General features: G+C 43.0%; 1 protein-coding gene across 3 annotated transcripts; it reads right to left on the bottom strand.

Moving 5' to 3' along the window:
- Window positions 1–26,072, bottom strand: WDR89 (WD repeat domain 89). 3 transcript variants are annotated; one of them, XM_078660320.1, is made up of 3 exons: window positions 25,897–26,072; window positions 3,578–3,665; window positions 1–3,296 (listed from the first exon to the last, which is right to left on the bottom strand). In XM_078660320.1, exon 3 carries the CDS (start codon window positions 3,294–3,296, stop codon window positions 2,094–2,096), a length of 1,203 nt encoding a protein of 400 aa, XP_078516446.1. In that variant the 5' UTR covers window positions 3,578–3,665; window positions 25,897–26,072; the 3' UTR covers window positions 1–2,093. The 3 variants fall into 3 exon arrangements, with proteins under 3 accessions (XP_078516446.1, XP_078516445.1, XP_078516447.1); XM_078660319.1 differs by having other exon boundaries at window positions 3,488–3,665; window positions 25,897–26,048; XM_078660321.1 differs by lacking the exon at window positions 3,578–3,665 and having other exon boundaries at window positions 25,897–26,066.
- Between the last annotated feature and the right edge of the window lie 1,562 nt (window positions 26,073–27,634).

The raw sequence follows: 27,634 nt of genomic DNA, 5'->3' as shown, positions 1-27,634 counted from the left end.
TAAGTGACCAGGTATTTTTATTTTGTTCAACTCACTTTGGAGCAGTTACAGCTTATGGAGATTAATTAAACTAAGCAATGCACTATAAAACAGAGATTTATAAAATGAGTCAGTGACCAAATGGCCATCATACAAAATCCATGGGGACATTCCACTCCAGAACCATCTCAATGAACAAATGGGACCCTCAGGGCTCTTCTCTAAGCCCTACACTTTTCAATATCTATGTAACCCCTATGGCCCAACTTATTAAATCTTATGGGTTCGAGACACCTTGCAGATGACACTCAATTGATCATCTCATTTGGGCAGGACATATAGAGTGTCAACAGAAATTCCCCATCTGCATGAAAGAGATTGCCATCTGGATGTCCCTCAACTGACTCTAATATAACTCGGGCAAGACAGAAATTATACTGTATGGCAGAGTTCAGAGTCTCTGGAAGGATGATTGTTGGCTGGCAGAACTGGGCTTTGCTCCTTGGCCCACTAGACCAGTAAAACATCTCAGCATAATTTTAGACGATCAGTTATCAATGCAAGATCAGATCGCCTCCATATGCTGCCCATGTTTTGGCAGCATGCTTCTGCTCAAAAAAATCTTTAGCTGGCTGCCACTGAGCTCACAAAAAAACACTCACGCAGGCACTAATTATCAGCCGCCTGCACTATGGGAATGCTTTGTTTCTTGCCTCTAATAAAACCCTTTTTTCTAAACTACAAATCATCCAAACCACAGCTGCACGTATGGTTACTAACTTACCCCCTAGAACCTCCGCAGGCCCCATACTTAAGAGATCTACACTGGCTCCCTATCCAAAAGTTAGCACTATTCAAATTGCTCTGCCTGACATTCAAATCTCTATCAGGGTCAGGCCCAAAATACCTCCAAAATAAGCTGACCTCCATTATCCCAAGTAGAAACCTCCGATCTAGCCACCAGTCTCTTTATGTTCCTGACGGATTTGCACCGCAAAATATGAAGGCTGAGCCTTCTCCTATCTGGCTCCGCTCCACTGGAATAAACTTCCTCTTTCCATTTGCGTATGCCCAAGTTTAGCTGAATTCAAGAAATGCCTAAAACCTGTTTGGTCTTATCGCTGCATCTTCCTCACATACCTGCCCTGCAGAGCCGAGATGTCCTTTCAAGGATGAGCCGTGCGCTATACCAAGAATCAAACAACATACAAAATTTCTTCAAACGATTTTCAGCCAGCTGATACAAAAATCGATCCTCTTTTAAAGAAAGTTTTTAAAAAACATGGATGTTGAAAGCGTGATTCAAACCCTGGTCACGAATTCTACATAAAAATAATGCTTAATGGTTAGCCAAAAAAACAAACAATAGACACGATTGGATCCCTGTTGAGAATTCATTCCTGAAAGTTGGGGGGGTGGGTGGGACAGCAGCTCTTTAGGAATATCAAACCCCATGTTGTATAATTGCCTAATATTCTGTGGTAACGGGTATACCAGTAACAATACCAGGTATGTTCAGAGAGTCTTGTGATCAATAAACAAGAAACATAAACCCAAGATTGATAAGTCAACTACTACAGCTCTCAAAAGCATCACCCGTACTCAAATCCTGTACAGTAAAACAACTGAAACTCCAGAACACAGGCTAACAAAAATACATCTGAAGTAATTTGTTTACTATTTTGGGCATCTTAAACAACAGACGCACACCAAAAGGGCAAGACCAAAGACTGTTGGTATCAAGAGTGTTTGATCAATCTTTATGTTTCTATATAACCTGCACAGCAAAAGTAACAGCCACAGACACTTGTTTGCCCATTCTATTGCATAACCGGCCCGAATTGCCTTTTTAGAGGAAGTGAAGTGAAAAGTATTGTATTAGAAATAGCAACTGGCTCATATAGGCATTCATGGTGTTAGTGCGGTTTTAGTTGTTGTAATTCATTAAAGGCTGCTTCAATAAGATTGGTAAAACTCTGATATATTTAAAAACCATCATACAAATGGATTCATTTAGTTTACAATCCACAACTGCAATTTAACAAAGCATCAAATGTCTGTCACAGAGGCAGACTTTTTCAGCAAATGGAAAAAACTCCAGGCCAAAGATAAGGTCAGTGCTTCCCTTTTTTTTGCTTGATTTTGTATGACGAGTTGCTATGAATTCTTACTCTCTGAAGTATAGAGGAGGACATTTTCAATGAGTCTTTCCCCACAAGAGGCTTTTCAACAGCTTTGGGCTTCCATAACAACAGCCTGGCATCTTCTCCACCAGTCAACAGAGACTGGTCCTCGTCGTTCCAGTAGAAAGAACGCAAAGTGGAAGAGTGTCCACCTTGAAGGTCGCACCAATAATGCAGTCCATCAGCCTGACAGTTCATAAGGTAGAGGTTTCCAGTGTGTACTCCTCCAAGGACAAACAATGCCCCAGCCTTTTTATTGTAGAAACCACCAGTCAGATAGTCGAGGTTACCACAATTGGTGTTAACCGCCTCCCTTGAATCCTGGATCTTCAATAAAGTGATAGGTTCCTGAGTGTCTAACCGAGCAATATCCCACCAATAAAAGCCTTCATCGTGTGTCAAGCAATAGATTTGATTGTAGTCTTGTCCAGACCACCCAATGAAACTCACTGAAGAATCAGAATTACAGGTGACTATTAATGCGTCATCCTCATTTTCTTTGTTCAGATCAAATACATTAACTAACCCATCAGTGGACCCCGAAAGTAAGAGATTTGGAGACGTGGGATGGAAACAGACTTGTGTGACATCATCATTGTGCGACTCGGAATAAACGCCTAACGGATGTTTCGATTCAGATACATTATTGATGTTTCTTGCATCCCAAAAAACAAGGAAGGCGTCATCTTCAACTTTCTCTGTGCCTGCACAAATTAAGGTATCATTACAACCGACATCAAAGCTGATGAAAACATTTGAAGGAAAACCTTTTAACAGCTGTGCTGGATTGGAGCTTGATAAACGAGAGTCCCAGCACTTCACTGTTCCATCACTGCATGCTGAAAATAACACATTCTCGTTTGTATGAGCAAATCTGATTCCATACAGCAGACCAGAATTCTCACCGTATTCCCTTATCAAAGTTAGCTTTTCTCTGTTAAACAACTTTACAGAATTGTCAGAACAAGAAACACCAAGGAAGTGACTTGTCTTTTCTTCCTGAGATTTTGGAATGTCTATATCCAACAGGTATACAGAATCTTCTGTCAATTTGGAATCCTTTGCTATACTGAAATTAGAGAACTGCTGAAGCATTTTCTCCATTGCAGGCTTGCTGTGCTCATAAGGGGGCATCTGAAGAAGAAAAAACAGAAAACATTATTTTGGAAAAGGATCTGAATATTTAGGCATTGACTTTAGAAAAAAGTGGGCATGTACTAATTTTAAGATCCTTCTTATGATAAAGTTCTCAATTTGAAGGGATTCACAAAATTCACACAAATATTTCTTGAAATCTATGGAAAAAAAGACATTGCCAAGCTTACTCCTGGTGCTGCACATAACCTTGGTATCAATTATTTCAAAAAGCGTGGAGGTAGCACCAGGGATGAAGTCACAAAACAGCCAAATGCAACCTTTATCAAAATTCTTTATTCTTCTTCGTACTAGGAAATAGGACAACAGCCAACGCGTTTCGTTCCCGTTATAGGAACTTCTTCAGAGCTGCAAACAACACGAATCGACATATAAAAAAACATATATATAAAATATTTACAACAATGAACGTAGATATACCATTGATCAGTTTTGTAATTGTAATACCACTTATGTGGTGTATGTTCTTGGTTGTCAATGTGGGAAGATCTATGTGGGCAGCCCATTGAAACTACGTATCCAGGAACACCGCCGAGCAATTATGGGCAGGGATTCAAGATATCCCTGATGTTCTTGGTGTCCATTGGTTTATTGTAGGATATGTTTGTAGTAAGTGTCAGCCATTTATCTATGTATATTGTTTTTATATATGTGTTGTTGGTCTTGTAAATATTGTATCTATTTTTTTTTATATGTAGATTCGTGTTGTTTGCAGCACTGATGAAGTTCCTATAATGTGAATGAAATGCGTTGGCTGTTGTCCTATTTATTAATACGAAGAAGAATAAAGTATTTTGATAAAGGTTACATTTGGCTGTTTTGTGACTACACCCCTGGTGCTACCTCCACGCGCTTTGTCTCTGGATATCCAGTGGGACCCAACCGCAGCAGGTCCCGGAGGCATTTTGCACAGGACTTGATACTTATGGGACTTTAAGATTGAGGTGCTCAACATCTAGTCACCTGTGGGAACGATAGTTCTGTATCTTTGGTATCAATTATTGCCGAAATGAAATCACACCTGCAGATTTGATTTTCCTTTTCCGCCACATTAAAAAACATCTGGGTCTTTCAAGCCCTAATAGATATATATAATATACTTACACACACTCACATATACGCATAAGCCAATTTATGTATGAGACCCTTAGAAATGTCCTTGGTCCCTAATTGGCCCACTCAGCACCGTCTGTTGGTCAATAGCTCTTCACAATGTCCCCATGACAAGGACAACTTTGTCAACACGTGATTAATTACAAAAGCATCAACAAATTATGCATTGAGTGACTTGTGGCCTTTGGTCGTCAACTATTTTAAATCCATTATGTGCATATGCAAATATAACACTTTTGCTTGATGTTCGATATTATGTATATAGTTACAAAAATATTGTTGTGTTTTATTTAGGCATAGTTCTGATCTGCATATGTGCAGTTGCATAAGAATTTCCATGTTATTCTTCTCATAATGTGTCTCATAATGTGTCAGTGTCACCAGGACAATATCTTATGGTCCACGTGTGAATGATTACGTATGGGGAGCCTTGCTCTTTTTCGGGCAGAGAGAGCTTTCATTTCAGTTAAGGAGGATCCTCCCTCCAGGAACGTCTGGTCTAAAATGGCCTTCTACAGACTGCTGGCAGTGCCAACTCCGAGCAGCTTGCACCTGTCATCAGGCATGCAATGATTGTCTTCTATCACTCACAATGGTAAGGCTTTTAGCTGCTAAAGTATCTGGTGCAGGTGGTTTACAAGAAGGTGAAATACAAAATATCACATCAGCATTTCTCATAATATTTACTTTGCCTTCTCTATTGCCACAATAAGTGTGATATTTGGCACTGTTATTCTCCATATGTTCTGCACTTTACTGGATTACAATAAAGGGCTCTGAAATCATTCATTGAGAGGTCTTATGTGTTTGCTGATTCAAGGGAGAGGTCTAGGGGAACCCAAACATTTAATCTGTACATCTCTGCCAGTGTTTGACTATTCCTGAGGCTCTGCAAGCTATTGGGAGAGGGGAGCAGACCCCTGCCCATTCCCCACTCATCCATATATTAAGTCAATATACCTGCACTGCCGAGGTGCCAAGGCAAATTTGCCAGGTGCTACTTGGCAACACAACACTGCAATAACTAGACAACACAAACACAACTGTAAAACTTCTCAACAAAATGACAAATTTAAACATAGCACATCAGCACCAAAATATCACAGCAGAGCGCTGCAACAGCACATAAAACGATACGTTACTCCATCATAACAAAGCTACTTGACAACACAAAATGAACACCACAAAACAAACACACTTGAACAACAACACAAACAACTTAGCAGCTCAGTGGGCAGTCGCTGGGGTCCCCGCTCTAGGCTTCGCATCAACTGCTTGGAATTTTCTCAACCTCTCACCAGAGACTGGTCCTCGCTGCTACAGTAGGAAGAGGGCAGTATGAAAGAACATGCAGAAAATATTCTATGAAGCACAGGAAAGATATTTTGCCCACGAGAACGTAGCTGTCGGGTGAACTAAATCTCCTCAAGGGGAATTGTAAAATGTTTTTCATTAATCATTAAATACTAGAAGTGCCTACAAATGATCCCACAAACATGTGTGAAGCCTCTCCTAACTCAAATAACAAAAATCTTTCAAAAAATGATATTTAAAAACCATTGACACAACACAACCATTAACTTATGTGTATATATATATATATTATTTTTCATATATCAAAAAATGTACATCTCTCTCTTTTCATATTTCTCTTTTCAACGGCTGCCCAGAAAACAAAGATCAATACTTCACATTAACATATTCATAGTGAAAATCAAAAAGTTCCCAGTGATCACATACACAAACATGAGACCTTGAAACCACATATAATCAAAATGTCCCAAAAAAGTTTTGTTCAGTGTATCCTTATATCTTTTTTACATATTCCAAGGATAGCTGACATAGGCCATATTGTAATGTCGTCGATATTTCACCCCTGTGTTCAAGTGTTATTTACTATACATCATGGCGGATCTTCCTCAGGACTAAAACAGACCAAAGGGCAGCCTTAAATGTATTCAAAGAAAGACACATATGCTGTGTCCAAAACAGCATCCATTAGTTATGTAACATGACATCTCAGACTCCAGCCGGAGTTCACTCGATGTGGGTTTGGGGTTATTTTTACCCTCCTTCAATTGTAGTGCTGGTGGCCCAATCGTGGCTTAATTTGAAATTTTCAGCAGCAGCACCTGTCTCGTCTGCTGTCCTCCTGCATGTACATGCAGCTGTAAATGCCAAGCAGTCAGCATCCCATGAAATATAGTATTGCTTTCCTCTAATGCTGTGCAATAAAGTTTCAGCCCATGCATTACAGCTATTATACCAAGGGCCACTGGAATTATGTGATTGTGCGGCCGGAGCGTGTTGCCGCTCTGTAGAAGGCCTTTCTTAAAGCTCTACTGGTCACCTTTTTGTTGCTTATTGCTATATATGGGTGTTGAGCTGGTACTAATGAGGTGCAACCATTGACAGTTTCTCTGGAGAATATTCATGGTTGTAAATGATAAGGAGTACAAGGTTCTAGAAATGTGTCTGGAGGGGCCCTTGCGCCTGAAAAGAATTTGATGGGGGGGGGTCTCGGCATCAAAATGTTTGAAGACCACTGCTCGACCCCGAGGTTGGGGATAGAAAACACCTCTGAAGAGGAACACATGTTAAATGTAGTCTGAGAGCTACTATGACGTTGCATTATTTGAACAGAGATAGAAAATGACTCCGTTCAAATGGCGCGTGCTGTATCTGCACTGCTAAACTAGCGGGCCGCATTGAGTCCTGCTATGCAGCTCGTCTCGCTATGCAGCTCAAAGTCATGGGCAGCTGCACCTCGTTAGCAGCAGTAGGAGGCACCTTTTAAAGCAAGGTCCAGATTCCACTAGCAAATCACACTTGCTGCTGATAAAGCCCCTTGCTTACGCATTATTTTTGGATTTCAGAGACAGGAAGGGCATGATTCTCATTACAGTGATTTCACTCAAATTCACTTCAAATAGTTTTATTAAACAGGCAGTTTGAGCAACAGTTCCTAAGAACTGAGTGGTAACGGTGTATTACCCATTTCAATCTAGTGTATACATCAAAAGTGTGTTTATCACAACAGATACTAAACTACCGGTGCTAATTAATGAACAGTAGTTGGCACAGACCATAAGAGGTAGAATAAGTTAGCACATAACATACAAACTGATCGAATCTCAGTGAAGTACACCGCTCGGCATATCCTACACATTGCAATACAACTATTGCCAAGTAGGTGTCTATTGGCCTTTGAAATGTATCGTAGTTGCGTTTATGCAGCACTTCATACAAGTGCCGAAGTGCGTATGCTGACGGCAGCACGATACTCCATGGCAGTGCTTTGGAGAGAAGAATATATGACTCCCGTGACTCGTACACGTAGTATTTCGATGCTGTGTGTGAGAATGAACGGCACTGTGTGGCTTGCCTTGAAGAGGAAATGAGGGAGGCAGGACGCTTAGACATTAAATGCTGGCGTGCAGATGGGTAGAATCAGTGTGGCCTAAATGGGAAGTGTTTTGGTGTCGTGCGTGTATGGCAAGAGGCCATTCAAAGAACGTCATCGCAAGAAGGTAGCTCAGCCTATGTCTGGTGAAGAGGAAAATTGAGAGACCGCCTGTACATGTGAATACCTGCCATAAAGCGCGCGACTACATGCGGATATCTACCACATTTGCCTGCTACAATTTAAACCACACTGAATATTAATAATGTTTCACACGCAGAATAGTTGGAGACTGCCTGAAGCAAACAAATCCATTAGCCAGCCGTAGCTCAAGTATGTCCCAAAACACCTTACGAGATTTGGGTCTGAGCAGTCTTTTTGAAAGCACGGGTGACATCAGTTCTTTTACCAAGGAGATGATTAAGAAAATGTATTTTTCACACAAAGAATGCTAGGATAATAAAAGCACTCTATACGATCACTCTACAAAAATACGTGCCAATTTTAACCACTGAAGGCATGGAACTAGATCTAGTTGGGATAAAGACCCATGAATTAAGATGTTGTCTCACACGGCTATATAGCTGCTCCTTAATGCTGAAAAACAGGGATGTGAATGGGAGTAGAGCGATGATGGCACAAACAAAATGAAACATTAGTCTCCAGAAAATCTAAGAAAGTGACCCTGTCTGAACCAGCAGTCTCACCAGAAAGATTACCTGCAAATGAGCTAGTAAAATCAGACTGGCAAAACAAAACCTCCTAATCTGTACAAGAAGTTTTGCGAATTTAATCTAAGAATTCTGGTTGAACTGTAAGCAATTTGTCAAACACATTCAAGAATAACTGGATCATCATCAGAGAGACATGAACAAATTGTAGATTACAAGTGAAGTAAGAATAATGAAATAATTCTTGCATGAAGGAGCAGTTTTGGAGATTAATTAATTTTCTGGATTCGCATCCTGTGCATTTTCTCCCCAGCTAGAGGTTGGGTCCTGAGTTTTCTTGGTAGCCCCTTTGGGTGGTCGCCATCCTCAGATTTTTTTTCCTTGGCAAATGTGTCCCTTTATCGGCTTCTCATTACATTCTTCACTCCTTGTTAGACCTTCCTATTTATCAGCCTCCTTTTTTCCAGGGAAGTGGGTCAAATGTGAATTCAGGTAAGCAACCTTTTCGTTTTGCAGAGTGAATATTTTCTTGATTTACATGCTGTACATTCAACATTTCGTGCCTTGGGAGGTTGCGTTGAAATAGGTTTGGGGATGTGAATATGTGCTTTAGTACTTGGTCACGTACTATAAAGAACAAGGGTCCTAGTAGTGAGGAAACATATTTAGACAAGATAAATTCATAGACTAGAGTCAGTACTATAAATTGGATCCGTGCGCCCAGCCAGGCAACGGATGTTTATTTTATATTGGATATAATACTCAGAACTACAATATATACAAACAAGTGATAGGGCACAGTCCTGTACCTATCATTCAAGGGGAAACAAACAAAATAGAGAGGATAGTAGAAGTGAAGAAAGGAAAATAACAGGCAAAAAACGAGGGAGCCAATTTTGTGGCTTGCACGTAGTTACATATCATAGCAGGCTCACAATTACAGTGACTACAATTGATTTAACACAGTGGTTACTTATGTAGAACTGTATTTAAAAAGTCGACGTTTCAATCCCCTGGCTCCTAATGAACCGGGATCATCATCAGGACTAATGAAATAGGATTGCCTGGTTTAGTTCCAACCCTGTGTGGTCAAAACAAGGAAACTGCTGGCGGTAGAAGCCAAGAGGTAGTGAAGGTAAAATTCCAGCGGTAGGTAGTATCGAGTCGGATGGTCTACCTGAGTCCATGCGGTTAAAGTACAGCCGTACTAAACCGTTTATCGTTCGGCGAGTGCCAACTGGAATGCGGGAGCCGCAGTGGGCTTCCTGTGTGAGAGCCGCGTTTGTGATCAAAACTGCGTGGTCGCCACACAGCGCTGGCCAAGGAAGGTGAGATCACCGCGTCTTCACTCCCGACCAAAGGATACAGCATTGACTTGTAATCCTTCCCCTGCATCTGCAGTAGCACAGGGCCTTCCCCATAGAGGGACGCCAACAGATGAGCACGCAGTTTTGATCGCAAACGCGGCTCTCACACAGGAAGCCCACTGCGGCTCCCGCATTCCAATTAACACTCGCCGAACGATAAATGGTTTAGTACGGCTGTACTTTAACCGCATGGACTCAGGTAGACCATCCGACTCGATACTACTTACCGCTGGAATTTTACCTTCACTACCTCTTGGCTTCTACCGCCAGCAGTTTCCTTGTTTTGACCACACAGGGTTGGAACTAAACCAGGCAATCCTATTTCATTAGTCCTGATGATGATCCCGGTTCATTAGGAGCCAGGGGATCGCAACGTCGACTTTTTAAATACAGTTCTACATAAGTAACCACTGTGTTCAATCAATTGTAGTCACTGTAATTGTGAGCCTGCTGTGATATGTAACTACGTGCCAGCCACAAAATCGGCTCCCTCGTATTTTGCCTGTTATTTTCATTTCTTCACTTCTACTATCCTCTCTATTTTGTTTGTTTCCCCTGGAATGATAGGTACAGGACTGTGCCCTATCACTTGTTTCTATATATTGTAGTTTTGAGTATTATATCCAATATAAAATAAACATCCGTTGCCCGGCTGGGCGCACAGATCCAATTTATAGTACTGACTCTAGTCTATGAATTTATCTTGTCTAAATATGTTTCCTCACTACTAGGACCCTTGTTCTTTATAGTACGTGATTACCCATGGTCCTAGTTTACCCATCGGGTTCCCTTGTTTGTTAAAAATTAGTACTTTGTCACATCTGTCCCTCTTTGTTTGCTTGGATATCCACACAGTAATGTCTGTGGAGTTGTGAATGGAAGATGATATTGCAACCATACAGATGTCTTAAAGGGAGACATTCAGTATGAATGTTAATGTGGTCCCTTTCTTCCTTGCATAGTGTGCTCTTGGTCCCTGTCCCAACACTACTGTAGATGTTTTGTAGCATGTCTGGATAGTTTTGGCTACCACACTGCAACTGCCTGCATTTCTGACCAGTATGCCCTTGTTGAAAGGTGCGAATGAGGAACTGGTATGGTTTTCTCACCTTTCTTGTAAGTAATACATGCCTACCCTTCTTACACCCTGCTTGTGCAGGGCTCTTTAAGCCTGTGTTTTTGGATCATTTAAAATAAGCTCGTAGCTGAATTGCTTGAATGTCATGGAGGCATGGGATGACCTTTGATAGAAACTGTGGGCTTGTCCTCTATCACACTGTCCTTGTGAATTTGTAGGTTACGTTTATGAGCTGTGAGTGCTTACATTTCACTAACTCTTCACAAGGACAAGACAGCAATCAAGGCACCCGTTTCGAGTGTCAGACATTTGAGATCTGCTTTGTGCAGCATCTCCAACAGAGGTTTCATGAGTTGTGTTAGTGCCACAAAGGACAGTGCTCGCGCTGCTATGGAATCTAAACCTAGTGCTCTCCTCTTTCTTCTCCCATACACCTCTTCATCACCGGGGTATTGAATAGAATTCTTCCTCTGACCCCTCTAGTGTATGCTATTATAGCATTCATGTGAACCTTAAAAGCATATTCTTGAAAATCTGCCCTTTCAGCAGCAACGCCCCATGTTGGGGATTTGCCCTTCAAGTAGGGTTCCCAGATTTTCGCCTGCTGAACCCATATTTATTGGCCATAGAGCTCTTGGCACGTTACCACTGCCAACCAGTGGTAAAGTGCTTGTGCTCTCTCTTCCAAACACGTACAATTGCAATACACCTAACTGACATTTAATTTACGTGGAAGTCCCAAACGTGGTATTACCTGTAACCAGGACAGGTACATTTAATGTTACTACTGGGCTTCAGCACCCATTGTGCAACTCACTGAAATAGCACTATAAAAACAAGTCTCTAGGATGTGCAGTTTTTTTACTGCCTTTTCAACCTGGCAAAAATAAATCTTTTGCCACACCTAAAGCTTCTTTTTTTAATTTTTATGACTCAACCCGAAGGTAGACCTTAAAAGCCCATAGAGCAGGGCGCATGGTAATTATGATGTAGGACATGTCCTGGCAGTGAAAAACCTGCAACGGCAGGGAGGCCGGGGGCCTGAGAGCGGGATCTTCAAGATGGCAAGCGTAAATTATACCAGAAACACGGAGGGCGACGGACCAGCGTTCCAAGAGCAAGTGATGACGTTGTCTGCATACCCTTGGAGAAACTGGAGACAGAGAGAAGGTGTGTGGGGGATCCGGAAGGAACGGCGAGAGATAACGAAGGAGAAGACCAGACAAATACCGGAAAGCAACGGAGGAGGACAGAAGAGCAGGAACAAGTGAACGGGAAACCTGGTGATATCGGGGGACAGTGGGGAACCAGAAGAGAAGCAGGAAGACGCCAAGGACGTAGAGCCTGATCCTACTGACGACCCACTTAGCGGCAATGTTCTCAAGTCCAGCCGTCCCCGGGTGTGTTTGAGATAGCCTTGCCTTTTTTGGTGAGTCTTTTTGAGGGGGCTTGGTACTGCTAAGGGAGGTGATACATCAACCTCACCATTTCCTTCCACTGTTGGTGGGCATGTCAGTTAAGGATGGCATTAAAGTTGGCTATGTGCCAAAGGGTATCCACCAACTTCTCCATTTTTGTCACTTCACTATTTCCATTATCTGTCCGGTGGGGTCCTGCTGGTGGTGGAAGCATTTGCCCTCTTGGATATAGGAACAACGAAAATGTCATCTGCCCTCACATCGCTATGGTGGATCTTTTGAAGAATGCTTGGATTTCTTCTCCACCCTTTGTATTTGGCTCCCTGAGGCCTCATCTTTATTTAAGGTCTGTCACAAAAATTGATATTACTAAATTTGTGAAAGCTATGGTTATGAGTAAATTGACTAAGCCTGACAAGGATTTTAGTGAAGAATTGGGTGAAACGATGGAAGAGATTGCGAGGAGGACATGCAGAGGCACCAGGGTAGATTTGGGGAAAGAAGAGGAAAAAGATGAAAGAAGCAGGAATACATCTAAAGTTACATTTGGGCTTGCAACAGGAGAGAAAAGTATGCTTCCTGAGATGAAAGAAAGAGGGTAATAATCCTCAGATGGTGAGTTGGAGTGAATGTGTACAGAGATTGGATGTTGCAGGTGAGCAAATATTTTTAGGAAAGATCCTGTTATTCCTGGAGTTTAGTGCATGTGTGGGAAAAACACGTATTTTTAACCTCCTGCAAACTGATTTGGCAGTTGATACTTCGCTTTAGTGTTTCCTAAGGTGCATCATGTAGACGAGGTAGATGGTAAAGGGAAGGTGACACGTGGAAGACTGGTACGTAGTGCTTTACAAGTCGTAGGTGATATTTTTGGCAATATGATTCCTTCTGTAGGTAAAGTCTTGAATGACTTGAAGATCAGAAAGCTGTCCACTTTGGTCGGTCATCCCACTACTAACTTTGCTGGTGCCTTAACTGCTATAAATTCTTCCGATTTTTGCGAAAATGGCAATGATTTTGCAGAACAGGCTTGCTTTAGATCTTACTAGCGAAAGAGGGTATTCTACCGCATTATGCAAATTCAGCACTGATGTACTTATATACCATACACAAGTAACAAAATTAACAAACTGGTCAGTAACTTGTATGTACCAGCATGTCCTTGATGTTGGGGGTGCGCTTGAAAGCCAACCTCGGTTGTGGCATGGCAAGGTTTCCTGATTGTAGGATGTTCCAGTGTTTTTAAAAAAAATAATTTTGCATATCCTGTTGGACAGCAGTGTATGTAGTAAAGCAAGTCAGAGTGTCTTCTGGTGGTTTTTTGTATTGTTCTTGGCCATTTTGACACAGTGTTGGGGATAATCTCGTTTTTCTAGGTTCTCAGAGTCCCTGTGCTTGTGTGTTTTATGTTATGTTATATGTTATGTTATATGTTATATTTAATTTGTAAAGCGCACAGATACTTGGGAGTGTCCCGGCGCTAGCTTCAGAAGGAAAGAAATGCCCACTCAACTGGTTAAAAAAGCAGCGTTTTGAGTTTCTTCTTAAACAGTAATGAGTCTTGAATGCTTCACAGGGCTAAGGGCAAAAGATTCCAGGCCAAACCCGCCCCGCGCATGAAAGAATTGCCACCCAGAAGCTGGCGCTTGAACTTCGGAGTCTGCATTAGCAATAGAGCAGAGGACAGAAGCTGTCTCCCCGGCACATAGAAGGCAAATCTCTTTTGCAGGTAGACAGGACCGGTGCCATACAGGGCCCGATGAGCAATGGTCAACATTTTGAATTTCAAGCGCGATTCGACTGGGAGCCAGTGCAGGGCACACAAATGTGACCGAACACTGTCACTGGGATACAAGCCCACAAGAAGTCTCACCGCAGAGTTTTGGACCACTTGCAATTTTTTTACTAGGGACCCCGGGCAGCCGACCAGGAGGGCATTGGCGTAGTCCAAGCGGGACAGAATTAACGCACGAAACACTGTTTCTCTAGCGGTGCTAGGCAGGAAGGGGAGAAGCTTCCTCAGACTCCTAAGCAAGCCGAAGCAAGTGCCAGACAATTTCTTCACTTGCGTCACAAAGTTCAGATTTTCCTCGAACCAGATGCCGAGGTTTTTACAGCTCCTGTTCTTTCAGCGGGGCGGGGGAACCCCGGAGGCCAAAACCTCTCTCTGAAATCCGAAGGGAAGGAGCCAAACATCAGCACCTCCGACTTCCCTTCGTTACATTTCAGCTGAGCATTGGCCAAACAGTGGAAGACTGACGATAAACAGTGTTGGGCTATCCCAACGGAGTCCTCCCCCTTGGGCCATGTGAACAACAGCTGTGTATCATCTGAGTATGCTATGACCTTAGCCCCCAGTGACTCCGCTAGAACCACCAGCGGAGTCACATAGATGGTGGTTCTAGGGGTCAAGTAGTCAAGTAAAGAGCTACAGTTACGACGCAGCCGTAAAAATTGTCCAATGGGCAGGATGTCCCGCAGTGCCTTGGGATGGTGGCTCCCATAAAGTAAGAAAGTATTGCAGTCTGTGGGTTTTTAGGATGTGGCCGTAGTCAATTTTCCACCCTCCTCTAAGTGAATCATGAGATCTAAGAAGGGGAGTTTGTCATCTGATACCTTACTGGTGAAATATAGGAAAGGGTTGAGGGAGTTGACCCACTAACAGAAAGCGTTACATGTGGTCCTGTCGCCTTTCCAAAAGATGAGGATGTCATTGATGTATCTGCACCACTGAGATATGTTGGTACTGTAAGGATTTGAAATGTGAAATATGTTTTCATCCTTAAAGGCTGCCATAAAGAGGCAGGCCAGGCTAGGTGCGAAAGTGTTTCCCATGGAAGTCCCCTGAGTCTGATGGTACAAGTGTTCACCAAACTGGAAATCAAACGTTTTCAGTAATAGAAAGTGTGGCGCATTCCATGATGAAGCTAACTGGAGTGTGTGTCGTTCAGTCTTCAGAACGTAGGGCCTTCTCAACCACAAGTAGCTGTTTGGGGAATATTGGTGTAGAGGGCCCCTACGTCGAGAGAAACCAGCAAGTCAATTTGGTATGTGTTGTATCTTCTATGAGACCAAGTACATGTCTGGGATCTTGTAAAAATGAGGGAGTCTTCTTCACCATGAGTTGCAAAAAGTGATCACAGAACCATGACAGATGTTCCAATGAGGAGTCAATGCCTGACACAATGGGTCTCCCAAGTAGTGGGTGGAGCCATTTGTGTATTTTGGGGAGGACATAGCAATAGGGTGTCCTCCATTATTTATTGACCAGAAATTCGGCCTCTTTCTTGCTTATCTATTCATGGGTTTCAGCCGTAGACAACAAGAATTACATTCATATTAACATGTAAATATACTAATTGTATTTTTCAAACATAGATAAGATTATAGCTATTGAAAACCTACAATTCAAAATGGCTACCATCTGGTTGCCATCTTGCTTTCATAACATGTTGTTTTTCTTGTAGGCGAAGCGGACTCCAAATATACTACCTTGTCGTGCCCTTGGCTTTCCGTTTTCATGTAAAATGTTTTCATTTGCACAACCCTTGCAGTATGTGTTAAACTGTTGCAATGCACCTTCAGAATATAGCTTAATCCAATGTATCTTATTATGTTGCAGATAACTAAGTTTGCAGGACGTTTAGAGTAGCCTCATTGTGTAGTAGCTTGAGAAAATAATGAGCTTAGTTATCTACTTGTGCCTTAATCTGACTGATCCATTTTATGGGAACCATGCATAGGTATATCAAGTGTTAGAATTGTGTGATTTAAGCTAATGGAATGTAGACGAGAGTTCAGAAAATTCTCTGCCAGCCTCTTTGTCGTACTCTTAGCAAGAGCACTTTTCCTTGATTTGCTAGCAGAACCTTTCCCCGACTTAGCAGAGTAGGGTGCTCTCCTTAAGGGAGATTGGGTTTTATTAACTTTTTCTTTGAGACAACTTCATAATATTTGGCTTCGCTTATGTGACTTTGAATTGCTTTGAACTATACACAGACTACTGCATTCATGTATTGATTATATCTAGTTTAAAAATTTGAGTTTGAAACTTTGTTAATCAGTTAATAAAACATTATTTGAAACTTAACCACTCTGTTTTCCCTTTGTGGCCTAATGCACTTCCCGTTATTAAAATGCATTCGAATTTGATGTTTACCCACAGATGAACTAAATATTCACCGGGGAGTGCTACATGCACTAGAATTTGCAACAAGCATTTGCAATGCAATAGGTCTCGCATTAGGAAAGTTTGAGCTATTGGTCTTGTAAATGACAATTTATTTATTTATGTGTTGTTTTTGAAAATAGCTAAATTAATAGCTTTGTCATTTACAATGCCAATAGTTATAACTTTCGCAAATGTGACACCTATAGCATTTGTAATGCAACATGTTTTGTATTTACGTGACTTAGATGTATTGATTTTACAAATAACAATGGCTTTTAATTTTTTTAAATAATTAATACTTAAATAAAAGTGATTGTAATTTATAATGCAATAGCTTAAACTTTTGAAAATAACTTTTGTGAAGATTATGTTCAGTGTATTTTATTGTGACGAAAATCCAAGAACAGAAATGAAATATTAACATCTTTTTGTGACATTTGTAATAAAGCTTGAAACATTGAGAGAACATATTTGAACCAGTGATGCTGTGGTAGCGCTGAGTGATGCTGCGGTTGCGCTGAGTGATGCAGAGTGGTGCTGGGGTGGCGCTGAGTGATGCTGTGGTGGTGGGGAGTGGTGCTGTGGTGGTGCTGAGTGGTGCTGTGGTGGTGCTGAGTGGTACTGAGTGGTGCTGTGGTGGCGCTGAGTGGTGCTGTGGTGGCGCTGAGTGGTGCTGTGTTGGCGCTAAGTGGTGGTGGTGCTGTGGTGGCGCTGAGTGGTGCTGTGGTGGCGCTGAGCGGTGCTGTGGTGGCGCTGAGCGATGCTGGGGTGGCGCTGAGCGATGCTGGGGTGGCACTGAGTGATGCTGTGGTGAAAGTAAAGTAAAGTCCACATTTGTAAAGCGCACAATCACCCGTAAGGGTCTCTAGGCGCTAGGGGGGCCGTCGGGAAGATTAAGCGAGCTATTGCCCAGAGTCACATGGTGCTGGGCTAACCTGCCGCCGGAGCCGGGGATCGAACCGTGGTCCCCAGATTCCAGCGTCAGTCGCCCTAGCCGCGGCGCCACACCTCTCCCACAGTGGTGGTGGGGAGTGGTGCTGTGGTGGTGCTGAGTGGTGCTGTGGGGGTGCTGAGTGGTGCTGTGGTTGCGCTGAGCGGTGCTGTGGATGCGCTGAGCGGTGCTGTGGTTGAGCTGAGCGGTGCTGTGGTGGTGCTGCGGTGGTGCTGAGTGGTGCTGTGGTGATGCTGAGTGATGCTGTGGTGGTGCTGAGTGGTGGTGCTGAGTGGTGGTGCTGAGTGGTGGTGCTGAGTGGTGGTGCTGAGTGGTGGTGCTGAGTGGTGCTGTGGTGGTGCTGAGTGGTGCTGTGGTGGTGCTGAGTGGTGCTGTCGGGTACTTCATGTGCAGCTATTCTCAATAGAGTGATATGTGGTTAATCTAGCATCTATTGGTAGCAACACTGACTAACTCTCCAAATATAGAGAGCCATTCGGTGTGAAGACACACCCAAACATAATGCTCTTGGTGAAAGGAACTTTTCAATTACCAATTGCAGTTTTGGGAACTACCTAATTCGTGCAGTTCATGTCTGGGGGGTAACACTCCTAATAACTCCTCTCTAATCATGCAGACCAATGAAAAAATAATAATGACAATGAAACTGTATCTCACCGTTAGGTCGTCAACGCCGTAGAGTGTATATGTATAAAGAGAGCCTGAGTAACAAAGTATCTCGGGCGATGCAAGACACAGATTAAATATATGTCAACATCATGCCCCGGTAACGATGTATATACATATCGAAAAACTCAGTGTTTTAGACAGGATGTGACAAACCTGAAAAGTAAACTTCACGTTTCGATGGATATGCTGCAAATGATGCATTAAAATGAGGACATGCAGCGAAAGCCGGCGTTTTTAAATATTCTGTCCACTGTGTTTCGGCAGTAGAGTGCTGCGTTATTTTTGATTTGCACAGGTGCGTGCACTAAATAGGGGCAGAAATAAATGAGAACTATAAACAAAATATGGAATGCCTAGCAATAAGCGTGAAAAGCAAATGCCGATAAACAGCCCAACGCTCCAAAGTAGTCAAATCTAAGGTACCTGGTTGTTAAGGTACTGACGCCACGTGTGCCTGTGTGGTAATTAAGATAACGATCCTGTCAGGGCACAGAATTTCGTGATGGCGCGAGGACGGCCAGTCAAAAACCATGAAAATAAGCCGTTAATAGTGCCGTCGTTCTGTGGAGGTAAAGAACACGGCAGCGTAATTGAACAACAAACAAACTGCTCTAATCCTTAACGCATGGCAAGCGCTGCGTGCTCAGATAGTTACCTACGGGGCAAGGAGTGCCTTCTCGCAGACTGGCTCTGCGTGACTAATCCTACGTTGCTGTGATTAAAGTGATTAAAATAGCAATCTTATCTGGGCACACGATTTGGTAAAAGCATGTCAAACGCCCGGCAATGGCCGTGAAATTCAGCTGCTGATAATGACGTTTTTCTGTGAAAACAAAGAACACAGCAGTGTAACTAAAGATAAACTGCTCTAACGATTGACGCGAAGCAAAGCAAGCGCTCCGTACTAGAGTAATTACCTGCGGGGCAATGAGTGCCTCCTTGCAGACTGGTGCTGTGTGGCTGGGATCAGCTCCATAAGAAAAACGGAATGCTAAGAGCGTAGCCAGTACATATAAGCTACCTCATGATTGGCTATAGCAAATGCAGCTACATATGCTTAAAGGTGCAGGTCAAGGCTGATAACATTTCTGATGTAAGGTACAGGGTGTGCCAATGTTCTGAAAGGCACAACCAGAGACTACTGACGCTCTGTAGTTGACGTCGATAATTAATAAAACAGGATATATTAACTGAAATAGATTAGATTTATCAGAGATCACTGTAAACGTTTATGAGGGTTTACTGTAGAAAATATAGAAAACAGCTCATCAAACAAGCTCTTGGCATTGCTGTGGGGAGGCCGTGGGCAGCAACAGCAGGGGTGAATAATTAGGGGGGGGGGGGAGAAATGCGAGACACGGCCTGGCGGCCGTGAAAAGTGTGAAGCAGTGGGTGGGGGAGCGGATGCCTTTGAAGTGAAGCTCTCGGAGGCAGGCGCGCGGGGAACAAATGGCAAGCTTGTGCACGACCACATGCACTCGACGTAATCCGCCTGGTGGTTTCAGAGCTTGGTTTGCCCTCAATACTCTCGTCTATTTATCACTTACGTGATAGAATAGTCGAGACCTAAAAAGCAAAGTGCTTTATCAGTCGGTCAGAAAGGTTACAATACGACTGTCTACAGCTTACACCAAATATGCACAGTTGTCTAACATACTGAAATACTCTAGGTCTATTCTTAATCTGCCCTTATCAATTGATGTAACAGATCCGACTTTAAAAGTTGAGCCTAAAATGTAAGATAGACAGGATAAGGTAGGATTCCACTTCAAAATACGAGCTTGTAAATGATGATTAACAGACCAATCCTTTCTGGAAGACTGAGATTTGAACCAGAGGTCCCCTACACACGACACACACAGGCAGCTGTAAACTGGCTACTGTGCATGTTAACTCCCAATTACCGGTAGGTAGTGCAGGAAATGCTGGGGACCCAAAAGCTATTATGAGCCAAATCTGAGATGGCCCCAGTGAAGTATGCTGAATTTGTCCCAGAGTAATCTGCCAACACCGGGAAACAGTCAGCAGCACCTGCACCCTATCTGCTTTCCGTTAGGAGCACAAGCCAACAGGAGTTGAGGGGTTTTTCTTACACTTCCAGCTCATCTCAAAACAAAGGCCTGATTTAAGGGGAGATTACCCTTCATTTTACTCGAGAATTATCCTGGCTTTGAGCTATCTGAACCCTAGCACCTAAATACCTATGGAATGAGGAAGTCTAAGGCACATAGCTTATTACTTCAAAAGTACTTAAGAGAAACTATGATTTGGAGGCACATAATTGACTTCGCCCAACCCCTGAATGTAAGAGACATTCATGCACTATAAGAATGTCAGAAACAAATGATTTAAATAACACCTACTAATTTATGTTATTCCTTTATAGAGCTACACATCCCCATGTAGGTTGTCACAGTGATCTACAACGCACACAATAAATCATACAAGTCTGTAATCAATGTACAGGAAACCTTACACAAAGCAATGAGGGTTAGAAGGTGTAGAAGTCACTTACTGTCCATACTAATATGCATGATCGGGAGAAACGCAGGCAGGATTTAAAACACAACGACTCTGACAGGAGTGGTCTTTCCTAATAAGACTATCACCACCCAAAGGAGCCATTTTAGCACCGTTAGCATAATGACAGATTGAGGGGAAAAAAAACAATAAGGTGTCTAAATCTACGCTTTCCAACTTGCCTGCAGCTCCATGATGCCGGTTTTCACTCACTGTGCTATATTAGGACTTCAACTTATAAACTGCAGGTAACAAAAGTATTATTTGTCAGAAGCAGACACCAACTTCCCTTTCTACATGAATTACAGATCTATAAGCTGCGTGTTTCACAAGGTGCTTTGAAGCAGGAACATGAAACCTCTACTTTACTTAAAACTGCGAATAGCGAAAACGCTGACCTCCCCAGCAAGTGCATTAACCACCAGTTATCTTACATTAATACTACCCATTAAAAATAGCTAGGCACAGAAAGATCTGTGCAGCAGGTTCCTTACGCCTTTCAGCTATTTAAAAATGCAGCGTCTTTGTCAACAATTAAGTAAACCAGAGCACACATTTATTGCCACATTTCTTCTTGTTGCCAAATCCTTTGCAGCAGATTTTTTAAATAAATAAAAAATGTAATGTAATTAACTGTCAGGTCCAACTTTTCATGACTCCACCCATTAGGACATCATCACTTTACTGATGCCACACATTATTGACCAATTTATGGGTTCCCAGAGTAATTTTCTCTTTTTCCGGCATTGCATGTACGACAGTAACCCACCCCAGATGGATAGGGGCAACAAAAACACATTTTTTAAACAACCTGTAGAATTCCTACAGAACCCTTGCATTCCCAGAGTAGGTATCTTGCATGCAACAAAAAAGATGCAAAAACAAACTCTAAATTAGACAAGGATATTAAGTAGAGCTCTATATTAAAGTCCTTAACCCCTTCAGCACTGATGACAAAGCCAGCTCGTCATGGGCGTTACCTGCGCTACGCGCATGACGAGCTGGCTTTGTCACGTTACGCGCGATTTTCAAATTTCAGCGCACAGCGGGGAAAACCCGCTAGCGCGGTAGAGGTCAACTATGCTGGCAAAAAATACTTATAGATTTCTAAATAATGAATGTAATTCAAGGTAATCCAGGTCAGCGATTTAGTTCCTGTTTACATTTCACATGTTTTACTTACTCTTGCATTCCATAAAAGTGTTCCTCTGTTTCCTGGAGGTTGCGTTACTGTATTTGTCATGCAGCTATTATATAGTGTACAGTATATACTATTATAATGCCTGCTTTGAACTTGGTCGACTGCAGATGTTAATAACGCCCTTATTTGTGAGCACATGTTCGTGCTTCTTAAGCTGAATTGCACCCACACAGCAGCAGTGGGTGTGGCTGACATAGAAAGGTCAAATTTATTATTCTAACTCCAGTCCTCGAATATTTGGGGAAAGGGCACCAGTCCCCCAAATATTACAGGAAACTTATTTACTATTCTAACTTCAGTCCAAGAATATATTGAGGAACGTTATAAATTCTCCAAGTATTTGTAGGAAGGGTTTAAAAGAAGTAGTTCTGAAATGCAGAAATTGCTGCCCTGAGGGCACAGCTCATGGTATAACACTAGGAATATCATTGAGAGCATTGAAGTTGAGGCTGAAGGTGCAAGTTCTCTCACAGTGCATGTCTGTGGGTCAAAAAAGTGTTCAAAATATATGCGCATCCAATCATTATCATCTCTGAAGAGTGCACAGAGGAGTGCTCATCTATTTCGGTTGGCATTCTGAGCAAATGTGTGTGTGTAAAAGGTACACAGTTGTCCAAATATTGACAAGGCGAAATTAAAAGGACATGTAGGGTGAGTTGGGTGGTTGATGACGTTAAGGAAGTGCATTCAGAAGAGGGGGCAGAAGAGGAAAAAGAGGAGGTGTAGGATATGCAGAAGGACGAGATGTGGAGAGACCAGGGCATATCTTTCTAACAGAGTGAACATAATGGGAGTGATTGAGACACTCCAAAGACAAATCCCTTCCACAGACCTCAGTAATGTTTTGACTCACTGTTTTATTTGTTCAGAATGGATACATTTCCAATATGAGTTATTTACAACAAAATCACTGTTGTTAATCATTTATCTCAAACATTTAACAACTAGTGGCAAAGCCAATAGTCCTGTCTGGTTTTAGATGTATGCCGGTTTCTCTGTTATACACCTGGATACAATAGCAGAAAGCTCATACAGGATCCAAAATACTGGTCGGGTCACTGGGGGGTGACACACTAATGACGTCACAGCGACTTAGTTTTGTGTTTAAGTCACACCCTAAATGAAATAAGGGACGCCCCTTTATAGAAACCCCCACATTTTTTTCAGCCCACTTAAAGCTTGGAATCAGATAGAACTATACAGTGAAGTATTTCCCTATCCTCCAAGACTGGTGTTTTAGTGGGGCAAGTTAACAAATCCAAATGAGTATTTCAATAGCAGGGTGTATATTTCACACATTTATATTTCATAAACAGGTTGAGTAACAGCAGTGGTCCAAGTGGCCGGGATCGGAGGGGCACGATGCACTCACTTTTTTTAGTTTAAGGAAAAGTTCCCCTACTTTCTGTGAAAAGATAACCGTCCTGGGACAGTTAATCCTGAGAGTTGACATGCTTGAGCTGAAATTTACGGCAGGGGAGTCTCCGGTGCTGTGAAACCGAAGTCAAACAGTCCTTCTTGTCATGGTGCCTGCTTGCCTGAAAGCAGTGTAAATGTGCACAACAGATCAAACAGGGGCTTGGAAGCCTTTATCGGCTTTAATTAATGGAATCACTTGGCGCTTCCTGATGAGGCAGATGTATTCTTTTTGAGAGGTTTTAGAAAGGAATTACCTGCTGAGCTGTTAAGTTTGTGCTTTTTTAAAGGTGCCTTAAATGTAGGGGCTGCAGGCGCTAGTGCTCGCTTCTAACTATTCTCAAATCACTTGACGCTTCCCGATGAGGCAGATTTATTCTTTTTGAGAGGTATTGGAAAGGAATTACCTGCTGAGCTGTTAAGTTTGTGTTTTTTTTTTAAGGTGCATAACACTGGCCCCTTAACCAAAGGAGCTGCAGGGACTAGTGTTACGCTCCGAACTATTCTCCACTGCCTCAATCAAGAGTCAATTCCATGGCTCTCTGGTTACAGACACAGACCTCTGCAGTGAATTAACAGAGGTTTCATAAAGAACATAGTGCATTTCCCACTAACTAACTTGCATTTATTTTACATAGAAACTGAATGCTATTTGATATGACAATACCGGAAGGTGAAAGACCGAAAAAAGTTACAGAAAAATTTGGTTTTCTAGCCACGGCTTTGACCTCGCCCACACTGTGCACAGCATCATAGTTCCCTTACTTTTTAGGTCTAGCCTAGCAGCGCACGAGCTGCTCTGCAAGAGTGCCCCTCGTAAAATCTTCTTCTATGGTTGCTTTATTGTCTTTATCCCGCCTTTTGGCTGTTTGTTTCAGCCCTGGCGACTGACCCAGCTACATGGATCAGGTCACTTTTCACCAATTATGCACATTTGGTGCATCACATTTTCTTTTGCTTCAGCTCACTCGCCGTCCCTACACCCCTTACATTGAGTTACTGCCTTCCATGCTTTGTCAGCACCCCGCCAGGTAGCCTCTGTGGGATTAATGAGTGAAAGCCACTTTGCGATCCTGTACACATTTCTTTTTTTGGAACTTTATATAGCGCAAACCCAACTTGAAGGTATCAGAGCGCTTTGCATGAGCATCAGTTCAATTACAGTCACAGGCGCTACAGATCCCCAAGTATTGCAATTGTCAGTCTGCACCATCTTCAAACGTACTATGAAGGCCCCCAAACCCCAGCACCACCCCGAATGGCAACGCCCAACTTGTGAATGCTGTTGTATCCTGAATCGATACATGCACTGGTTGTACGTTCAGAATAACGAACATCTATGGAAGAATCCATAGGAATTTACTGGCAAATGGAAATAATGAGCAGGCAATCTGTGCCCTTAACTCCCGGGGAGAATATGTGGGTAACGGCCATAACTGCTGATAGTATAATTGGGGAGCCCCGTGGGTCTACAATGAGCAAAGCAGAGGGCTCCGGCGATGGGGTAAAGTCCTGTACAGAGCTTTAAGTGGCCCGGGTCCTGTCAGAGCTTCGCAGTTCTTAAAAGCATGTGCCGAGTCGGGTACCTAGCGGTCTCTCCATTTTTATCCTCAGGGTGAAAAAAACAACACAAAAACATAACTCTCAAATATCATCATTGTATTGTATTGTATTGTAATTACATTTATATAGCGCTTACTACCCCTGACAAGGCGTTGAAGCGCTTTTTCGGCGAGTAGCACAGTACTCCAGATCCCATAGTCATTGCTTTTGATGTAACTTCAAAGAAACTCATTTTTCAGTTTTACGTAACGCAAACTTGGAGCTCTTTAGATGAGCACCAGTTACATTACACAAGGACACGTTGTTGAGCCGATGTCAGGCTCGAACCTGCTTGACAGAAAATAAAAGGCTAGTGCTCGAGAGAAAGAAGAAGGGAGGAAGCAAAACCCCCTCATGAAGCTCCGAGCAAAAGCATGGCGGTCAAAGAACAAGAACAGAAACCATTTCAATTTAGTATGCAGCTAATTCATAGTTGTTGCTTATGTACCTTATGCAATTTACAACCATCGAGAAAGCGAATAGTGCTGGCTTGTTGTAGGTGTAATGTTACTTGTGTTATATATCTGGATGAATGGACAGAAGCAGCAAAATACCAGTGGAGCGGTACACTATGCGAAGTACAGATTTTTGGCCCAAGTGTTTTAAGCCACGCCCTTAATTACATCGGCCACGTCTATATGAGGCCCCTCCTCCAAGTTTTTTCATCCCACTTAAGGTCCCAAAAGGGAGACCTGTTGGCTATGCCAATGCAAGGTTTTTATGCACTTCGACCGCTGAGTAACGGTCCATTAACACCTGACAAATGTTTGCCCTGTGTGCGGAAGTACATCACAGACCGCGTAATTCAGCCCCATTACGCGTAATGGAGGCTGATCTAATGACGACGGTGAAACTTTAGTATAAATAAACAGGAAGGAAAGAACAGCACTGACGGATGACGAATATTGAGACCGGTTGGCTCTCGTCGATCAGCCGCGCCGCTCAGCTGCTTCCCAGTAAAGCCTGCCTTAACAGGCAACTGGAAAATGTTTACTCACCAGTCATTAATCGATTTACTAGGTACATCCAAGGCGCCAAGCGGCCTCGAACCCGAAGTCGGTGTTATTTATCGGTTATTGTATAACTTCACCTCCCATTTCTCGATTCTTTTACGGAACTCCCCTAAGCACACATGGCTGTTAGTGCGTCTCATAGTAAAAACGTAGTTGAAGGCGTAATCACGCAGAGCTTTTCTCGTAGCCCCGCCCAGGCATGGGCAGACCAAAGCAAGAGCACACAGAGCAGCGATAGAGCAGTAAATAAAGCTGGGCGAACAGCGTGCACCAGGCTCTTAATTTATTGAGAGGGAGGTTCTGCGTTGGACACAAAAACTACATGTTTTTCCTTCACGTTTGAAGTGTCACCAGAGGCACCAAACAAGGAGTCTGAACAAAGAATAAAATAAAAGATCAGCACAGCAACACTTAGCAAAGGACGGTTTAGTTTCACTCAAAAAGGCATTTTGTTGATAGAAAATGTTGTTCTGGGCGCATGAAATTGCTACGCATATTTAGGTCAAACCTGCAGCGCAGTTATCTAATTGCGAAAGACAGTGTGGCCTTATCAAGAGCACAGAGGGGCTGGCAGCCTGCAGTTGATTACCATTTATTGGCACTTTTTTGCCTGATTCTTATACCGTGACTTTCCCTGTACTATTGTCAATTTACTTGTATCCTTCCACTGCTCACTCTTTCGATCTACTTTTTTAGGTCGAAGCCTAAAGATGCACACATGCGCAGTCTCGCTGGCGAGATATAATGATTTAGAGGGGCTTTGAGTATCTGGCTTTAAGCCCCGCCTCTCTTTCCCATTGGCTGGCGTCACCGTTTAGGCTAAACGGTGGCCAGCCAATGGGAAAGAGGTCATGGCCCCAGAAACCTTTTACGGCAGAAATAAGTTGGACGAGCCCGTCCAAGTGGGCCTTCCAACAAAGAGAAAAGTCTCTGTCTGGCGAGCGCTTGTTTTTATAACGTCCTAACCTCCCGGCATTCAACTTTCTGAAAGAAGGAAGATTTGATTTACTGAAGAAAAATTGGAGAGAGCATAACAAAGATTTTACCGGCAAGCTTGTGTCACGGCCGAAGGAAAAAAGCTGGATTTATCAAAAGCGGTCGGCAATCTCGGGGTGAGAGGGTCCCTGAGAAATGGCCCAAACCTTGGCGCACTACGACTGATAATTTATGGCGGCCGCTCTACCTACGCGTCCCTCCTCCGCCGCACTGCAAGGCAGGGCCACCCTCTTTTCACTAATCCCGCCGGTGAATTTCCATGGTACATTAGTCAGTCTATTAGGATGCAATGAAGGACGATATGAGAAAGGGTAGTCTGTTCTCGGAGACTTCCAGACGGTGTTCTCCATCATCTCCCCTCATCCTTTTACATTCGGCCACTTTCCTAGGTGTCATCTACATGAGAGATGATTTGTCTCCTGACCCAAATAAACACAATTACTGCTCCGCGCTCTGGAAAAGAATTACTTCTGCCACTCTGTTCACTCATGGACCCCTTTTTGTGCTTATTCCAACACTCTTCGCGGGCCCCTGCCGCTGCTGCACCTGAGCCTCACTCCAGGTGACAGTAATGTATGGATGAGCAGGTACTCGCCCGTCCAGGGTTCCCTGAAGTCTGCCAGCACTCCAAGAAGACGCCATGACAGGAAAGGGAACGCGCTGTCAGCAGGACTGCCTCACGCGGGTATTCTTTGTGTGCATCAAAAATGTCCGCAATCTCCGTAAG

The sequence above is a fragment of the Lissotriton helveticus genome, chromosome 9, assembly GCF_964261635.1.
Source record: "Lissotriton helveticus chromosome 9, aLisHel1.1, whole genome shotgun sequence".
Taxonomy (NCBI): Eukaryota; Metazoa; Chordata; class Amphibia; order Caudata; family Salamandridae; genus Lissotriton; species Lissotriton helveticus.
The sequence above is the reverse complement of the archived record's forward strand: the minus strand, read 5'-3'. Positions and strand labels throughout refer to the sequence as shown.